The sequence below is a fragment of the Leptodactylus fuscus genome, chromosome 1 (assembly GCF_031893055.1).
Source record: "Leptodactylus fuscus isolate aLepFus1 chromosome 1, aLepFus1.hap2, whole genome shotgun sequence".
Taxonomy (NCBI): Eukaryota; Metazoa; Chordata; class Amphibia; order Anura; family Leptodactylidae; genus Leptodactylus; species Leptodactylus fuscus.
The window spans coordinates 153,412,174-153,432,172 of NC_134265.1; the positions used below are offsets into that span (position 1 = coordinate 153,412,174).

At 40.6% G+C, this 19,999-nt stretch overlaps 1 protein-coding gene across 3 annotated transcripts in view; it reads right to left on the reverse strand.

Moving 5' to 3' along the window:
• Window positions 1-19,999, reverse strand: part of SMC5 (structural maintenance of chromosomes 5) — a 73,728-nt gene that overhangs the window by 34,908 nt on the left and 18,821 nt on the right. For all 3 annotated transcript variants that reach the window (XM_075278871.1, XM_075278875.1, XM_075278882.1), the window contains exons 8-12: window positions 17,735-17,806; window positions 15,276-15,531; window positions 14,701-14,855; window positions 14,406-14,519; window positions 3,714-3,808 (exon numbers count right to left, since the gene is read on the reverse strand). In XM_075278871.1, coding sequence (XP_075134972.1) covers window positions 3,714-3,808; window positions 14,406-14,519; window positions 14,701-14,855; window positions 15,276-15,531; window positions 17,735-17,806 — 692 coding nt within the window. The remainder of the gene's footprint in view (window positions 1-3,713; window positions 3,809-14,405; window positions 14,520-14,700; window positions 14,856-15,275; window positions 15,532-17,734; window positions 17,807-19,999) is intronic.

Below are 19,999 nucleotides of genomic sequence, written 5' to 3' on the forward strand. Positions count from 1 at the left end.
ACACATAATCTATGGATTGATTTCTTTTTCCCAAAAGAGCAACTGTAGGCTCAGAAACTGATCTTGGACATGAGAGCCTGGATTGTAATCTGTATTCTAGCTCAACCCAATGAGTTCAGGAGGATTGAGGTTAAGGCTCTGTGCATGTGAGACAAATTCTTTCAACTATTATAGCTCTTGTTTTGGGCTGGGGCACAGTCATACTAGAGCTCAAAAGGTGTGTTTACATGCTTACAACCAAGGGTGGATCATAAAGACATTGCAAGTATAGTTTACTATACTATGCTAGTATACCATTTTCAAGTATACTATTATCACTGATGGTGACAATAGGGAATACAGAGACTTAATCTGGGACTTTGTTGAATGGTGCCAGCAGAACCACCTCAGGATTAATGCTGGGAAGACCAAGGAGATGGTGGTGGACTTTAGTAAACAGAGAAGTGCACCGACCCCGGTGAAGATCCAAGGGACATACATCGAGATAGTCAGGACCTATAAGTACCTGGGTGTGCTCCTCAATAATAAACTAGACTGGGCTGATCACCTGGTGGCGCTGCACAGAAAGGGCCACAGCAGGCTCTACCTGCTCAGGAGGCTGAGGGCCTTAGGAGTCTAGGGGAGACTTCTTGGGCCTGGACCCAGTACAGGTAGTGGGTGACAAAAGGATACTGTCAGTGGTGACCTCCATGCGGGTGAACAACTCCCATCCCATGTATGAGACCTTGATGGCACTTAGCAGCACTGTAAGTGACCGTCTGCTTCACCCCAAGTATGAGAAGGAGCGCTATCGCAAGTCCTTCCTTCCAACCGCGATCAGGCTGTATAATCTACATCAGACCAAGCGAAGATCACTCCGCACAGAGAACTAATGATTATGACGTCTTCCTTCTTTCTTCTTCTGTTCCTTAGCTGCTATGGACTCCTAGTATATCTTCTCTTCTCAGCATATGTGTGTCTACTTCTGTAACATATTACTGTGTATTATCCTGTATCTGTATTACTATGCTGCTGTAACACGCTGAAATTTCCCCACTGTGGGACTATTAAAGGATTATCTTATCTTATCTTTCAAACGACGTGTAAACACGTGCAAAGGGCAGAGTGCGTGGCTTATACTCCTGTGGTAATAAGACTGAATGAAACACCTGAACTTGCTGGTCAGTATGTATAGTCAGCCATACACTTTAGATTCCAGACTGTCATCATCCAGCCATTTAATCAATGATGAAATCGTTTGTACAATTAATCCCACCAAAAACATTAAAGGGGTATTCCCATATACATAATCATATCTATATTTGTAGATAATTAAAAGTTAAACATTTTTGCAAATATAAGTAATTAAAAATTCTGCAGAGTTTTAAAGATTTTCTCTGACTATCTTAGTGGTGACAGTCTTTTATCTTGATCGCTTGCCAATGGTTACGACCACTAATGCAGAAACTTTCTATGGTCTGTGACTTGTCAGGAACCCAGTTATGATTTTCTTATTGTACCTGGGTTATCAGGCAGGGACATTACATGTATCAGAAGATATCCCGGTCACGATAAAGAAATCATGGCTGATTTTCTGACATTAGAAAGTTCCTGCATTCATGGTCGTATCCACTGGCAACCGATCAAGACAACAGACTGTGACCACAAGATATTTAGAGAACATCTTTAAAACTCTGCAAAATGTTTAATTACTTATATTTGCAAAAGTGTTTAACTTTTAATTATCTACATAATTGAAAAAAAAAACAAAAAACGATGCACATGGGAATACCCCTTTAAGGCTAAGGCCCCACTGGGTGGAAACGCAGCAAAAAATGCAGCGTAAAAAAAATGCTGAGAAAACGCTGCGTTAAATTCATATGAGTTTTCTGTTGAGTTTTTCATTGTGTTTTTGCTCGAGTTAGCCTTAGCCTCAACCAAGCAAAACAGTGAGTTTTTGTCTGCGGATTTTGATGCTTTTCCGCAGCATTTCTGCGGAGTTTCCGCAACACATTTATCATGCTGCGTTTTTGCTGCGGTTTTCACACTCTCCATAGAAATCTATGGAGGAAAAACTCAGCGTTTCCGCAACTATAATTGACATGATGCGTTTTTGAAAAACGCAGCTGTTCAGCAGCGTTTTTTTTCCGCAGTGTGGGGCTAGGATTAGACAAAATTACATTCACTATGCTGTGTACTGTAAAACGTAGCGGTTTTTTTCCCGCTGCGTTTCCGCAATGCCAAAAACGCTGCATTTCCACCCAGTGGGGCCTTAGCCTTAAAGAAGACTTCTCACCACTTCCACTAACACCTGGCTCTCTACGTCTGGTCTGCGGTCCCAGGCTGTCTGCTCCTATTTAGCATATTCTGTGATTAAACTAACTGCATGGATTGCTCAGGAATGGTGGGAGCTATACAAAAAACTCCAACTGTGTCAAAATCATGTATCAAAGAATGCAGAAAACTGGAGTTTGGTGGAAGTGGTGAAAAGTCCTCTCTAAAACCAGAACTGTCTGATCAGAGGGAGAAGTTTAATTGTTTAAATAAAAAAAAAAAAAGATAGTTGATCAACAAGTAATTGCAAATAACACTAAGGTATTGTTCACACTACCGGTGGATTCCGTTATTAAAGTATCAGTTTAAAAAAAACAAAAAAAAACAAAAACGGACACCTATCATAACAGAGATTAACTGATGCTAACTGATGTTACGCTGGGTTCACACCAGCGCCCGATTTCCATTTTCAGGTTTCTGTCTTCTGCAGACAGAAGACGGAAACCTGGCGAACAGGGTCTGGCCATGAGCGCTGGTGAGTATTTTGTGCTCTCCGCGGCAAAACCGTTTTTTTTTTTTTAACCGGACACAAAGTCCTGTATGTCCGACTTTGTGTCCGGTTAAAAAAAAAATAAAACAAACAAACAAAAAAACGGATTTCATCGCAGAGAGCACAAAACGCTCACGGCCGGACACTTAGCAAACCCATTCAAATGAATGGGTTTGAAAAATGACTGCAGGTTTCCGTCTCCTGTTCAGTTTCGGGCAGGAAACGGAAACCTACATAACGGAGGCCGGGGTGCAGATGTGAATGAGCCCTTAATGTGTCCGTTTTTTTTAACTGATACATTTGATGGGTCAGTTTATAAAATGGACACATTATCAGTTAGCATCAGTTGGTGTCCGGTTTTTTGCTGTTTATGTTTTCTGAGGACACGCAGAAAATAAACGGACTCAAAATATCAGACAGTAACTCATGGCTATCAGTTACTGTCCGTTAGACAGTTCCATTGTCCATAGACTTCAATGTTAAAAAAAATAACGGACACTCGCAGTCCGTTTTTTCAAAAACTGATATGGGTGTAAAAGGACACTAACGGACACAATATAAAATTCCATTGAAATGAATGGAAATTTCAGATGGACCAGCTAGTGTCCATTGCTAAAATCTTGTTACGGACAATAACCACGGACACCAATGAAGGAATCCAACGGTAGTGTGAAGAGCCCCTAAACAGTGATATTGTCAGCATGTCTGATTATTTTTTGGCAGTTGTTTCCAGCATCCACATACCAGATATAGAATGTGAGTGTGTGTGCATCACACACATTTTTACTATAATTATCCATTACACATACATTATATATATATATATATATATATATATATATATATCTTATTGCTTTTATACTATAAATTAGCGTCTTATAAATAATTTTAAAAAGTAATGGTAACTTACTGTAGTTCAGAGATTGGCTTTGATGGGTTCTTATTTACAAAAGACTCCTGAGGTGAACAAACTGCATTGACTCTTAATCTCTGATTGTCGCGAACCTACGTGTAGTGAAAGAAAGGTAATGAAAAAATGTGAACAATGGTGGGGGGAGTTTGTGAAAAGGGATTATCTGATAGGACACAAGTATCTGATCAGTGGGAAGTCCAGCCATCACAAGAAGGAGGGTTCCCTAGCCATTTGTGCGAATAGAGTGGTAGCGTACATGTGTGATAAGAACTGGCACCCACAGAACTAAATCATATGGTGTTGTCCATGTTAATTACTGCTCCATGGATTCAACTTGAGGATCCAGATTCTCATTATCGCTGGAGGTCTCAGGAGGGGATCAGAGAGACAGCTTGATGTGGAAATCCTCTTTATAAAAGTTTTCATGCCACTGTTATGCTATGTATTTGTTCTTTAATGTGCTTGTAATTTTCATACCTCTTGCCACTTTTTAAGAATCGAAGAAAGTAACCAACAAATGTAATATTCCTTACACCATCAGTGCCAGTCTACACCTTCTAAAAGCAGATGTACCTTTGAATTTCAGGTGCTAGTAGAGTCAATCAAATATGCACAACTTTTAATAAATCTGGCATGCTGTACAGCACTAAAGACTGCTTCTGACCCAGTCTAGCCCAATAGCTCCCAGCGCATGGAGCCAGATCAGTCAGACACCTGAATTCTGCACCAATCGGATACTAATGACCTATCATGTTGACTTGTCATCAGTATTAAAAACCACTTGCAAGCCAGAAAACAATTTAAATGTAAGTTCACATGTAGATTTTTGGATCGAAACCTGAGGCGGCGTTCCGATCCAAAAGCTGGGTCGCCGTGACTGAAAGCCGGTGCACTGCACTGGAATCCAGCCATGCGCTCCGGATTAGGCCCAATGAATGGGCCTAGTCCAGAGGTGGGAGTTTCTTCAGGCCGAATTGCGAGGCGACTCGGCCTGAAGAATGAGCATGTCGCTTCTTTTTTCTGGGAGCCGGAAGAAACGGCTCCTGGAAAAAGCTCCTGACCGGCTCCCATTGATTTTAATGGAAGCCATCTTTTTGGTCATGATTTTGAGGCAAATATGGTTTCAAAATCCTAACCAAAAAACTCTGTGTGAACTTACCCTAAGGGTCCATTCACCCATTCACACAGAGGAAAATGGTGAGGAATTTGGTGTGGAATTTCAGTGCTGAAAAAAAAAGCCTCCCATTGACTTCAATGGGCTCCTTTTTCTGCTAGCAAAAAAAGGAACCCATTGAAGTCAATGGAAGGCTTTTTTTCAGCGCTGAAATTCCATGCCAAATTCCTCACCATTTTCCTCCGTGTGAATGGACCCTTAGGGGAGAGGACACACATTGTAGAAATGCTCCGTTTTTCGCCACTGTGGAAATTTAACACAAAAACCCCCCAACTGCAACACATTTATTAAGAAGAGCATATTATATGCCAATCTTAAAACAGCCCGACTGGTGCAGGGACAGATATTTACAAAGAGCCTGCAACCTCATGGTAAATCTGTCTGAAGTCCTAATGTCAGAATGGAAAATTACACAGAAAGGAACTGTCGTATATTTCAATTCCTAATTAAACAAATTGAAAAAAGTGCAAAAAAACTGTATGTCGCCTATAGTACCAATAACAAAAAGAAAAAAAAGGAGACTAAAACTTAACCTTTAATAAATAAGATACAGTCCTATGAAAAAGTTTGGGCACCCCTATTAATCTTAATCATTTTTAGTTCTAAATATTTTGGTGTTTGCAACAGCCATTTCAGTTTGATATATCTAATAACTGATGGACACAGTAATATTTCAGGATTGAAATGAGGTTTATTGTACTAACAGAAAATGCGCAATATGCATTAAACCAAAATTTGACCGGTGCAAAAGTATGGTCACCCTTATCATTTTATTGATTTGAATTCCCCTAACTACTTTTTACTGACTTACTGAAGCACAAAATTGGTTTTGTAACCTCAGTGAGCTTTGAACTTCATAGCCAGGTGTATCCAATCATGAGAAAAGGTATTTAAGGTGGCCAATTGCAAGTTGTTCTACTATTTGAATCTCCTCTGAAGAGTGGCATCATGGGCTACTCAAAACAACTCTCAAATGATCTGAAAACAAAGATTGTTCAACATAGTTGTTCAGCGGAAGGATACAAAAAGCTGTCTCAGAGATTTAACCTGTCAGTTTCCACTGTGAGGAACATAGTAAGGAAATGGAAGACCACAGGGACAGTTCTTGTTAAGCCCAGAAGTGGCAGGCCAAGAAAAATATCAGAAAGGCAGAGAAGAAGAATGGTGAGAACAGTCAAGGACAATCCACAGACCACCTCCAAAGAGCTGCAGCATCATCTTGCTGCAGATGGTGTCACTGTGCATCGGTCAACTATACAGCGCACTTTGCACAAATAGAAGCTGTATGGGAGAGTGATGAGAAAGAAGCCGTTTCTGCACGTACGCCACAAATAGAGTTGCCTGAGGTATGAAAAAGCACATTGGACAAGGCAGCTTCATTTTGGAAACAAAAATTGAGTTGTTTGGTTATAAAAAAAGGCGTTATGCATGGCGTCCAAAAAGAAACAGCATTCCAAGAAAAACACATGCTACCCACTGTAAAATTTGGTGGAGGTTCCATCATGCTTTGGGGCTGTGTGGCCAATGCCGGCATCGGGAATCTTGTTAAAGTTGAGAGTCGCATGGATTCCACTCAGTATCAGCAGATTCTTGAGAATAATGTTCAAGAATCAGTGGCGAAGTTGAAGTTACGCCGGGGATGGATATTTCAGCAAGACAATGATCCAAAACACCGCTCCAAATCCTCAGGCATTCATGCAGAGGAACAATTACAATGTTCTGGAATGGCCATCCCAGTCCCCAGACCTGAATATCATTGAACATCTGTGGGATGATTTGAAGCGGGCTGTCCATGCTCGGCGACCATCTAACTTAACTGAACTTGAATTGTTTGTCCAAAATACCTTTATCCAGGATCCAGGAACTGATTAAAAGCTACAGGAAGAGACTAGAGGCTGTTATCTTTGCAAAAGGAGGATGTACTAAATATTAATGTCACTTTTCTGTTGAGGTGCCCATACTTTTGCACCGGTCAAATTTTGGTTTAATGCATATTGCGCATTTTCTGTTAGTACAATAAAATAAACACTTAGTACAATAAACCTCATTTCAATCCTGAAATATTACTGTGTCCATCAGTTATTAGATATATCAAACTGAAATGGCTGTTGCAAATGCCAAAATATTTAGAACTAAAAATGATTAAGATTAATAGGGGTGCCCAAACTTTTTCATAGGACTGTATGATAAAATGTGATAAATGTCTGAATAAAAACTACACATATGAGACCAAAGTAGTGATGGATACAGCTGAACAGGGAAGTACCCTTGTCTAATAGAGAACGTTTGGTGGCATGTAAAAGAGCCTGTACCTCACCTCCTGAATACTTAAACCTGACAATAATTCCCTATCACTACAATCTCACAGAAAGGATTTACCACAGTGTCAGCATCCTAAAGATAGCTTCCGACCCTGACTCCTTATCCCTACTGATAAAACTACCTAATAGGGGAGCTACCATAAAGTTGCATATGGGGTCAGCCACTACTATCACCAGGTTGCGAGTGTGTCACAACAGTAAATCTGTGTCGGCACTCAGTCAGCATTAATCCTATACCTGGCCCAGCTAGCAGCTAGTGTTAGGAAATATCACATATGCCAGTTGCTGGTACGGTCTTAATCAGTCTCCTTCAGTAAGTATTATCAGTGTTCCTCAACAAGTAATACCAGACGGTTAATATACCGTAGCAACATGTAACTACTGTGTTACATGGAGATAGATATATGCTCCTGTGGGGGGCCAACAATATCTCTTGAAAAATTAAGTATAAGAAGGTGGGGGCCGAGATTGCTCTATCTCTCCATCTCCCTCTCAGAGATGGAGCCAGTTAGGCTGGGTTCGTGTTTCTGTATACAAAAGATCAAAGAAGAGAGTCTAAGATGCCCCTTTTTAGGTTGAATGGAATATGAATCCTTATCACTCTGTTTGTCTTTAGGGCCTCACCTTTGAAGATGTACTGGATAGGTCACTTAGGGTGTGTAGAAACAGGTTCTATAGCCTATTGATCGTTAGCCCCAAGGCTGGAGTGGTCTGACCAGCATGTGATCATTATCTCTCTTGCCATGGTATATGCAACTAGACTTTGTTTCATGAGAAAGTCCATCCCGGTTTGGAAAGTAATAATGAGATGGAGATTACTTTAGGCTTTAATCATGTGCCAGGTTTATGTTACAACTCTACAACCAATCATGTTATGCCAACCATGTTATGTTATAGTCCAACCTGCTTTTGTCTGTATTATATTTAAACTACCTTTTTGCACCATTAAATTAGAACTCACTTGATACACCATCAGCTGTGTGTGTGTGTGACTTCTCCAGGCCTGATATCTAACTACGACAACATAACTCAGTGGTCTTGTGCCCCTAACACTCCATAGCCATTACTGCTATCTGTGGGGATACTAGCACCAGTATGAATATGACTGGTGTGAGAAGGTGACAGGCTGAGTGCTGGAGTCCCACTATATCAGCCCCAGATTCCTGGCTTATGTGTGGTCCAGTGCGGGTCTGGAATAGGCTTCAGCCCCAGGTGTGGGCCCAAAGGCTTGTTACTGGCCTATAAAAGGTTGCATATCCTGCACTTAAGGGCAGATTCAGGAAGTGAGGAGGTGGCTGGGTCTGTCCAGTAACCCTGAGTCCAGTGAGACCAAATTGTGTTTGTATTTTTTGTGTGGCTGATAGAAAGCCACACTTAGGGCTAGTTCACACGGGGGCAAGGAGGTGGATTTTGACAGTGGATTTCGCCTCAAAATCCGCCTCCATACAATGGTGGTCTATGCAAACCACTAGCGTTCTTTTTCCGCAATCGGCATGTTGCCGATAGTGGAAAAAAGAAGCGAGCTGCCCTTTCTTCAGGCGGAAGCAGCAACCTCTGGTGTCGGCCCATTCATTTGAGCAGACTCTGGAAGGGGATGCCGCGACCATGACGGTCGTGGCAGGCAGGTTTTGACCTGAGAGTGACGCGGTTCCCCGCGTCACTCCCGGTGCCAAAATCCGACCCACCTGCCCCCGTGTGAACTAGCCCTTATAGTTAGGTTATTACTTCTGTTCAGAAAGTTGCGCATACGAGCAGAAATTTGTTTTATTTTTGCCTGAAGTTAAGGCTGTATTTTGTTTTTGCTCATTTGTGCCTGAAGTGAAGGTTTATTTACCAGTTTTTCTAAATAAATCAGTTTGCTGCATATTTTGTGTCCCTGTCTTGACTGTTTAGGTCCGCACCACCGCTTCTACCGAACTAATACCAGGTATCAAAGACTAAATACTTGACCAACAAGGATATGACAAACAGATAAAAGCCTTCAATCTAATTTATAACTTTTGATTAACTTTAAGTTAAAAACAAGGCAATTTCTAGCAAGTATGCTAAGAAGAGGAAGATACTAGCTTCTAATATTTAAAGGGGTATTCCCATAACTCTTGTTCTGCAGCCTGCAGGCTCTGTGCTCTCTTCACTTCCTGGATTTCTCGGCACATTGGTGGGCGGGGTGTCACTTGATCTGCTACCTGCTATGTTTGCAGTCAGTAATGAGGCATTGGTTGTAAATGCATTACCACAGTATGAAGCTGATGTGGAAACTGATGTAGCAGAGCTGGATTTGAGTCAGCTTGTATTACATACAGAGGTAACAGACTCCTTATCTCAGCCCTTAGCAGCCAAATTCAATTAAACCAGCTGATAAGTGGAAAAGCTGAAGATAGACAGCACAGTAATCCCGGAGCTGTCACCTCCCCCCTCCCCTATCTGAGGAGCTCCGTTGCTTGTCAGCCCCTCCCTCCCACCCCTAAGAGCAGGCAGCTAGTTACTTGGGAAATAAGCAGATAAGCCCAGTGGCCATAGAAACGCAGTGTCAACAATGAAGTGAATAAATTAAGATAGCGGCCAAACAAAGCAGTTTTGATAAAGCAATGTATTTAGGAAAAGTCTTAAATCCACATAAACAACAGTATAGATAGGATGCTTTTCATGGGACAACCCCTTTAAGATTCAATAAAAAGAAAAGTGGACAAATTTAGGATTTACAGAAAAATAGAAATTTAAAAAAAAAAAAAAATCAGATTAAAAAAATATGTGCTATACCATAATGTGAATAAGTTTTATGCATGTGTGGGAATACGCTGCAAAAGTAAGAATGTTTTCAAAAAATAAAAGTGTTCACACTAGCATCCATCTATCTGTTGTTCTAGTTCATGGGAGGACTAAAACAGTAATAGGTCGACTGATACAGCAGTGGTCACAAACAGAGGCAGACAGACCCCAATAATCCCTTCCAGTCATCCGCCGTACTATTACGTTTACTAATGTGTTTAAACATGGTGGCTGCTCGGGAGCAGAGCGGCCGCCCATAGCCGCCGGGTACCTACTGTTTCATACAGTAGACACCTAGGCATTAACCCCTTCGGCGTCTCAGTCAAAGCTGACTGAGACGCCATTTTCCCAGTGAGCGCCAGCACCCGTAGCAAGCTATGGATTCGCAATCCTGTTGCCATGACAGCAGGGAGCCTTGTCAAGGCTCCCCGACCTGTCATTGACTGGCTTCTATTGCAGACCACGCTATGTAGCCTGCAATAGAAGCCCCAGTATTTTGCAATGCATTAGCATAGTATTGCATTAGTGATCAGACCCCTGGGGTTCAAGACCTCTAGGGGGTTTAATAAAAGCATTAATATTATATCACCCCCCTTTCCCTAGAACAAATGTAAAAGTAGTTAAATACTGTGAAACACATACATGTTAGCTATCCCTGTGTCCAAAAACGCCCGCTCTAGAAATCTATAAAAATATTTTCCCTGTATGGTAAATGCCGTAGCTGGAAAAAAGTCAAAATGCCAAACCGCCGTTTTTTTCACTGTTTTGCCTCTGATAAAAATTTTAATAAAAAGTGATCAAAGCAATACCAATTCCCCAAAATAATATAACTGAAAAGTACACCCCTCCTGCAAAGAAAGATGCCCTATGCATCCCCGTACACAGAAGTATAAAAAAGCTACGGATGTCAGAATATGGCGACTCTTAGAAAAAAAAATTGGGGCAGTTTTGGATTTCTGTTAAGGGGTTAAAATGTAAATGAAACCATATAAATTAGGTATCCTCGGGGGCAACACGGTGGCTCAGTGGTTAGCACTGCTGCATTGCAGCGCTGGAGTCCTGGGTTCGAAACTTTTTCAAATCCACCCCGTTCTGAATTTTTTTCCAGCTTCACAGTAAATTATACAGAATAATTAATGTTAGCATCATGAAGAAAAAATTGTCTCGTAAACATTAAGACCTCTTATGTTTCTGAGAGGGGAAAAATAAAAAAGTTATGAGGTTTGGAGGAGGGGGGGGGGAGCTGAAGAGTCAAAAACGAAAATCAGAAAATGCTGTCGGTGGGAAGAGGTTAAAGAGGAACTTTCAGGTCCTCGTGCATATGTGGTTTTATATACCGCTAGAAAACAGACAGTGTGCTGAATTCAGCGCATTGTCGGCTTTCCTGTTGTGTGCCCCGGGGCTGGAGATATCAGTGTTTTTAATTTCGGCACTGATCTCTCTCTACTGTCAGAATGGCATTTCTTACAGTCTAGCGTCATCGTTGGGCTCAGAGCTTAGCATAAGTGCTGGGCGGTGATGCCTCCCCTCTGACAGTATAGGGCTATGAACAAGTACTGTCAGGGAAGGGGCATTCCTCACAGCCCAGTGATGATTCTAGACAGTCAGGAACACCCTTCTGACAGTGGGGAGAGATCGGTGCAGAAACTAACAGCACCGATATCTCCAGCCCCGTGGCACATAATGGGAAAGTCAACAGTGCACTGAATTTAGCGTACTGTAGGCTTTTTATCGATATATAAAACCGCATATGCATGAAGACATGAAAGCTCCTCTAACTATAATGGGATCAGTCTGGCGTCTGTTCTTTTAAACTGAAATGGAGACTCCAAGGCAGATGTGAATGCAGCAATAATCATTCATTATGATACTTTTGGCAACTGACAAAATTAAGTGAATGAACAAAAGAGAAATCTAAATTAACATCAATATTTGGTCTTACCAATATTTGGAGGAAAAGTGCTAAATGTGATGACCGAGCTCTCACAGAGCTCTGGTCTCAACCTCATCCACTCTTTCTGGGATTACATGGAAACAAAAGGATTTGAGCAAGCTTACATCCACAGAAGATCTATGGTTGGTTCTCCTAGACCAGGGGGGTAGGGAATCTTCAGCTCTCAAGCTGTTGTAAAACTACAACTCCCAGCATGCATATTTGCTCTGCTGTTCTTGGAACTCCCATAGAAGTGAATGGAGCAGGTTGGGAGTTGTAGTTTCACAGCAGCTGGAGAGCCGAAGGTTCCCTACCCCTGTCCTAGACATGTGGCACAATTTCCCTGCCAAGTTTATTCAAAAACTGTGTACAAATGTACCAAGTAGAATTAATCTTCTTTGCAGGCAAATGGTGGTTACTAGAGATGAGCGAGTAGTATTCGATGGAGTAGGAATTCAATCAAATACTACAGTATTCGAAATACTCGTACTCGGTTAAATTCCACGCAATAAAAATTTGATTCCCTCCCACCTTCCCTGGCGCTCTTTTTTATATACCAATAACTATGCAGGGGAGGTGGGACAGGAACTAGGACAACGTAGGCTTTGGAAAAAAAACGTATACAGTCATTGGCTGGCTAAATCAGCAGCAGCAATAATAATAATAATAATAATAATACTGTGACTTGGGTGTGTTAGATGCCCCCAGACATGCTTCCCCTGCTGTCCCAGTTGCATTCCAGAGGTGTTGGCATCATTTCCTGAGGTGTCATTGTGGACTTGGTGACTCCCAATTGGTCGAATTTTGGTTTCCCTAAAACAAGAATGTTTTTCTCATAGACTATAATGGGATTTGATATTCGAACAAATAGTCAAATATTGAGGTCTACTTGAATCGAATTTTCAAATTTTTCGAATATTTCACTACTCGCTCATTCTAATGGTTACACAACAGACTAATTTGATTTACCGTATATACTCGAGTATAAGCCGACCCGAGTATAAGCCGACCCCCCTAATTTTACCACAAAAAACTGGGAAAACTTATTGACTCGAGTATAAGCCTAGGGGGGAAATGCAGCAGCTACTGGAAAATTTCAAAAATTAAAATGGTCGGAGTTTTTGGGTGCAGTAGTTGCTGGGTGCTAGGGAAGGGGAGGGGGTGTTTTGGTTGTCTGTCTGCCCCTTCCCTGAGCTTGAGGACTGGGTTTTTTCCCCCACTTGGAATTCAGCCTGGCTGAATATAGGGTATCTGCAGTGCTCCTATTAACCCCTTCCCGACGGAACAGGAGCACTGCAGATCCCCTATATTTAGCCTGGCTATAGTCAGACTGAATTCCAAGTGGGGGGAAAAAAACAGTCTCAGGGAAGAGGCAGTTAGACAACTTTTTTTTCTAGCTACAGCGTGTACCGTACAGGAAAAATATTTTTATAGATTGGTAGAGCGGGCGTTTTCGGACACAGGGATACCTAACGTGTATGTGTTTCACAGTATTACTTTTATATGTGTTCTAGGGAAAGGGGGGGGGGTGATCTGAATTTTTTATACTTTATTTTTTTACTTATTTATTTATTTTTTTTTTGCATTTATTAGACCCTCTAGGGGTCTTGAACCCCAGGGGGTCTGATCACTAATGCAATGCATTACAATGCTAATGCATTGCAATACATTGCAAAAATCGTCATTTCTTTTGCAGGCTGCAAAGAGTAGCCTGCAAAAGAAAAGCACTGCAGCCGGGGAGCCTTTACAGAGGAGCTGAGGGGAATCCCCGGCTGCCGGAGCTGAAGGGGAACTGTGTTCTGTCACCTGCAAAAGCGATGAGGGGAATCCCCGGCAGACTCGGCTGCCTGGATTTCCCCTCAGCGCTTCTGCTGGCCTTAGTTTCCCTTCAAATCCAACAGCCGAGGTCTTCAGGTCTGCGCTCCTGCCGGGGATCTCTCTTTCAGCTCCGGCGGCGGATTTCTTCCCTCAGGTACGTGCTCCTGCCGGGGATCCCCCCTTCAGCTCCGGTGCCGATTCTAATGGCGAGCGCTCTGGAACAGAGCGGTCGCCATTATAGCTACAGACTACGCAGCTACCGTAGTTACAGCCCGGCATCCAGACACCGGGGCGGGTGTCGGGCACGCAGCATCGCCATGGCGATGCTGTTATTTCAAACTACAGAAGTACTTACAGTACTTCTGCTAGAAGGCCCCGATACTTCTGCCAGGAGCGTGGGGCGATGCTGCGGCCCAGCACCCGCCTCCGTGTCTGTATGCCGGCTCTGTAACTACGGTATTACCGTAATGACCCGAATATAAGCCGAGGCAGACTTTTTCAGCCCAAAAACTGGGCTGAAAAACTCGGCTTATACTCGAGTATATACGGTAGAGTTTTCTTTTGTTCATTCACTTAATTTTTAATTATATTTGTTCAAATATCTGGAGATATGCTTTACTAGAAATCTACAGGAAGGAAAATATAATGGAAAATTCATTTACTGTTCACCTTACCTCTTTCAAAAATGTGTCCATATCTTCTTGGCTTTCAAACACAAATGCTCTCATGTCATTCATAGAAATATGATTTTCCACATATTTGGCATGCTGATGGTTCTTCACATTAATCTGTGTAAACCAAATAAATGTACTGCTCAACAATACAATAAATAAAAAGTAAAAAACCTTTAAAGTATGGTATAAAGAAAACTTTTTACATTGACTTGTGATTTTTAGTTTTGTTTTCATCAGTTCAGGACCAAAGCAATTATGTGTAAAGGACATGTAGTCAAAAACAACTCATACTTACCTCAAGCATAATGGGCAAACAAACTTTTTTCTTGAATCGCTCATTATTTTCTCGTAACCAGAGAATAGCATTATAAGTGTCAGAAAACCTCTTCTGCAGTTTTTCTTCTTTCAAATTCAACAGGTTTTCAAGCTGCTTTAACCGATTTAATTTATCTGAAGTAGAAAAGTGAGTGCATCAATTCACACATACATAGCTGTACGGTAAGAAAGTACTATGATCCTATGATACAGTATGAGTACCCATAGTACAAATCACTGAGGACAACAGCTGACAATGTCAGCTGCAATAACAGGTAGACACTAAATCACAGGTGTTAAACACAAGGCCCACAGCCATGCGTTTTGTGGCCCATGGAGGCACAGTCACTTCTGCCATAAAGCGACTTGAGGCTGAAAAAAAACTGCAATGCTCAAAATTATGTATTTTGGTTACCTTGCTTTCCCTAGAAAAAACTAAATATACAAGTAGAAGCCCAGCATCTGAAACAAAGAGCAGTATGCAGAAAAGAAGCTTTAAATATTACTGCCATTTCTTAAAAAAAAAAAAAAAAAAAACAGTAAGCAGCAAAATACCTCTCTTTTCTCTCTCCAAGTTTTGTTTCTCCATTCGCAAGTCACTCAGTTCATTTTCCACATTTGACTTCTCATCCTGGATATGACGCAACTCCCTAGCAATGGAATCCATCTCTGGCTGAAGACTGTCTTGGTTCGTCATAGACTTCAACTCATTCTGCCAGTCCTCAATCATCTTACGAATGTTACAAATTTTCTTTTGTCGGTCTAATTCTTCATCCTGTCTCATTCTCAAGTGCTGCTGAACTTCCTCTATCTGTTTTTCACACAGAAAATTAATACATTTTCATTTATATAGCACCAACATATTCTGCAGCACTTTACAAATCAATAGTGAAAAATGTCACATTCAGGACTAAAGAGAACTAATTGGAAAGCCAAATCGGAAACGGAAATGTAGTTATGAAGATACTGTAAATCTATATTCTGCACACAATGGCTAATTTGCCCCTTATTTATTTCTTCACTAATAAACACCTTAACCCCTTCCTGCCAATTTTCGTTTTTGACTCCCCCTTCCAAATCACATAACTTTTTTTTTTTTCTGCTCTCCGAGCCATATGAGGTCTTAATGTGTGCGGGACAAATTGTTCTTCATGATGTTATCATTAATTATTCTGTACACAATGTCCTGGGAAGCTGGAAAAAAAATTCAAAATGCGGTGGGGATTTGAAGAAAAAGTGCATTGGTGCGACTTTCTTACGGGCTTCGGTTTTACAGTGTTCACTGTGCAGCCATAATGACATGTCACCTGTATTCTTTATTTCGGAGCAATTCTGAGGATACCAAATTTATATGGTTTTATTTCCATTTTAACCCCTTAAATCCAAAACTGTGTCAATTTTTTTTTTTTATAAAAGTTTCCATATTCTGACACCCGTAACTTTTTTACACTTCTGTGTAAAAAACGGAGTAATTTGTAATTTAGGGTAAATTATACACAATTTTTGATATATAAAATTTTAAAGTGTTCTTTTTCTTTATAGATATATGTTTCATATTATTTACGTCAAGACACATACACTTCACCTTCCTACAACATTGAAGAGGAGAAAAGGGGACAGAACATCCATCTACTATTTTTTCCATGGATGCTTTACTTACATTCTTTTAACTTTGTTATGTATTAAAGATTTATAATATTATTATTATTATTCTTCAGTGGTGTTGAAAGCATTAATATCCTTATTTAATTTCTAATATTCTTTGTGGTCATTATCTGGAGTAGTTTTTTTCTTGTTTTTCTATTTAATTAATGGTTATTTTCTTTATTTCTATATTTTATTTTTTATATTATAATATTTAATATATTTTGTTTTGGTTTTTGCTTAATAAATTTTTTCTTTTTTCTTTTATTTAGCATTTATTTTTAATTTTTGTCTTCATTATAATTATAATTTATTGTTGCTCTGATTGGGTCAAGATCCCAAACCCTGAAAAATCATCTTGTCTGGTTAATTGATGTATATGGTAACACATTTCATGACCACTGTTCTGGTTTGAGTATGCGTCCATACTTTATAGACCCTTAAATAGGACTTTGTATATGAAATGTCCCGTGGCCATGGTTTTTGGTTTTGGTTCACTTTGTTGTTTTGTTTGTATTTATATACTTTTGTATTATCGAAAAAAAAAATATTATTTATGTTTTTTTGTATTTTTATTTTTCTTCATTTTTCTTTTTGTCAGTTTTTTGTTCTTTTTCAGTTATTGTTTTTCATTAGAATATATATATATATATATATATATATATATATATACTATATCACTGATATTCAATATGTCAGTGCACTGTGGAACCCATGTTATCCTTGTTCTATATAACCGCAATTGTGCGGTGGCCAATTAGCAGCTTCCGATATGGTTGCTCAATTCTATTCTTCTTATCTGCACATGTCCGCACATTCTCGGTTTGTTCTATGGGTATTTGGCAGTATTCAATATGACTTATCAACCTTTATGGGGGCTTTGAGCATGCACGGACATGCGCAATCGATGCATTCGGATCAAATTGATTCTTAACAGTGGTGTAGTCATGCGCATTTGTTTCCTTCACACGCTGGAACAACGTGGTTTAGCGTTTCTGTATACTGTACTTGCTTGGGTAAATGGATGTCCCTCCTACTTCAATATTTTTACACTAAGTAATTTACTACTTCATACTTGCTTATTATATTGATCCGATGAGTATTATGGTGATCATCTTATATTGTATGCACTTTTATTTATACATGTGTCGCACTGACTATTCATTTGTATGATTTGTTGTTTGTATACACATGCATCATTTTAATTGATTATTATTGTTACTTTCTCACTGTATTGACTGCTTTCTATATAAACCTGATATAACCTTCAAATTACTGCTTGAGAAAGGTTCCTGTGAGTGAGTGAGTGAGTGAGTGAGTGAGTGAGTGCTGGAGTGCTTCCATTTTTCCTTTTCTGTGAAGATACTAACCTCTTTTTCTTTTCTGTCTAAAAGATCCTGCTTCTGTTTGCACTTCTGTGAGGTTTCTCGAATTTCAGATACCTGGAAGTAAAAAGTTTCACACCTTTGAGTGTCTCCATATCACTGAACCTAAATCAAGTTTGACAAATAAAATGCTGTAATTTTTGCTAATTTTAGCATGTTGTGAAATAATTCAAATAAAGGGTCATTCTAAAAATCAAAGTGCAAGGAAATAGGATAGAGTAGTAAGAAACCGTAAAACTAATATAAAACTTCACTTTTATTTTATATAAGATAAAATCATATAGGAAAACAGATACACTAAATACCACTACATATGTCTCAATTGTGAGGGTAGACATATATCATACCAGTGCCGCACCTCCCATGAGGCGACCTGAAGCAAGCGCTTCAGGCGGCACTATGCCAGGACCTCAGGGAGGGCGGCATTTTTGCTAACCTAAGCCAGTCCAGGAAAAGTTGTCCTGGACTTAGCACGGAGCGGTGGTTTGGGGAGGCCACTGGAACAGCGCTGCTCCAGCAGCCTCCCCTCACGCTCAGGCAGAGCGCAGGCAGTCTCCGGGCCTGCTCTCTGCCGGCGAACGGCGCTAAGCCCCACCCCCTTTCGAGGTGAAACGCCCCTCGGCTAAGCCACACCCTGCTCCGCCCCCTCCTCCCGGCGGGGGGGGGGGGGGGGGGGCGGCTTTCTGTACTTCGCTCGGGCGGCGAAAGGAGCAGGTTCACCTCTGTATCATACATATCAGGTGTAACACATGTATCAGTATTATTCACGTTTATCATATATCAATGATCCATTTTACATATACCCATCTGCATTAATTCATGAAAAAGTATAGCTCAAAAAAATACATAGCCCAGAGCGTATTAAATCACCTAAACCAGGAATCAGATGTATGTGCTCTATGTGAGTTTAGAACTATATTGGAAGGCTTTTTTGGAGGCTAATTTTGAGGCAAAATCAGTGCCAAAAAACTCTGTGTGCACTGACCCTAAGGTGTTTAGCTGGTCAGAGGTCAGAATAAGGCTGTCTGGAGCAGGGTCAGGAAAGCATGGCTCAAATAGCGTATAGCTATAGACTAGATAGAGGTTCTTATTGAGTCCAACACTCTGAATTCACCCAAAAGTGACTTTTGCCAGTCCAGGAAGAATTACTTGACATGCAGTCAGTTGAACTGCATGTTACTTTATAATAGGGTCTACAAGGCAGAAAGAACAGGTCTTCTTCCCCCCCCTCTACGGTGGGGTAAGCCCTTATAAAGACGTCAGTCTCGATCCACAGTCTCATAGATAGCGCCTCACACTGATACCTAGATATATGAATAAACTCGCCCTCACACTAAGTGGTTAAAATATCAAACAAATCTCTACACGTTTCAGAAAGCATCAAAGATGCTGGATCATCAAGTGACAAAAATACAACCTCTCAGTCTGAGAGTAGTACAGTAGTGGCGCTGACGTCTCACTACATCCTTCCTTTTATAGGGAACAGGACCTTCCTATGGGAAGAGCTGGCCAACACCACAGCCAATCGGCATGCAAGGGAGGTGGAATGGTCACCGACACTCCTCCCCTAAGCACACCTCCCGGTCTGAGGCCACTCCCACAGGTCGGGACACTGTCAAAGTCATCATAGAGACATGAATTTGTATCTCCCAGTGCAAAATTTCCACAATCAAAATCAAACAAACATAGGAAAGTTGTGAAAACAGAAGAACACCGTTGTTAAAAAGGAACTACATATTCCTGATAAGAATATATAAAGATAGCTTAATTGTATACTATTTCCTTACACTTTAATATTGATTAGATAGATATTTCAGCAGGCTCTGACTTCCTGTACTCTTGAATAATTGGTCTGTGCATTATCCTTCTAAAAATCACAGACAGGGCTGTGTAGGGGAAGTCAGTTTTGGACGGTCTATTCGGACTGTCAAATCATCAACTATTATTTTTAGAACAACAAAAAAGCCACTGAGTGGCTATTAAAGGATCATCCCCTTGGAAAAAGGAAAAAAACTATAAAGTTTATGATATGGTCACTAATTCCACCATATGTATCACTAAGGCCTTAAATTCTGAGAGGTGGCTAGGAACCTTACGATCTTTGAGATCAGGAGCCCAATGTGTAGAAAAACCCAGTACTCTTCCATGTAAAACTCTATCGCTACTAATAAGTCATCATTAGAAGCCGTTAGCCAGAACCTTTCAACACGTGTTGTAACTTGAGGCAGATTAGACCTCAAACTGCCAAAA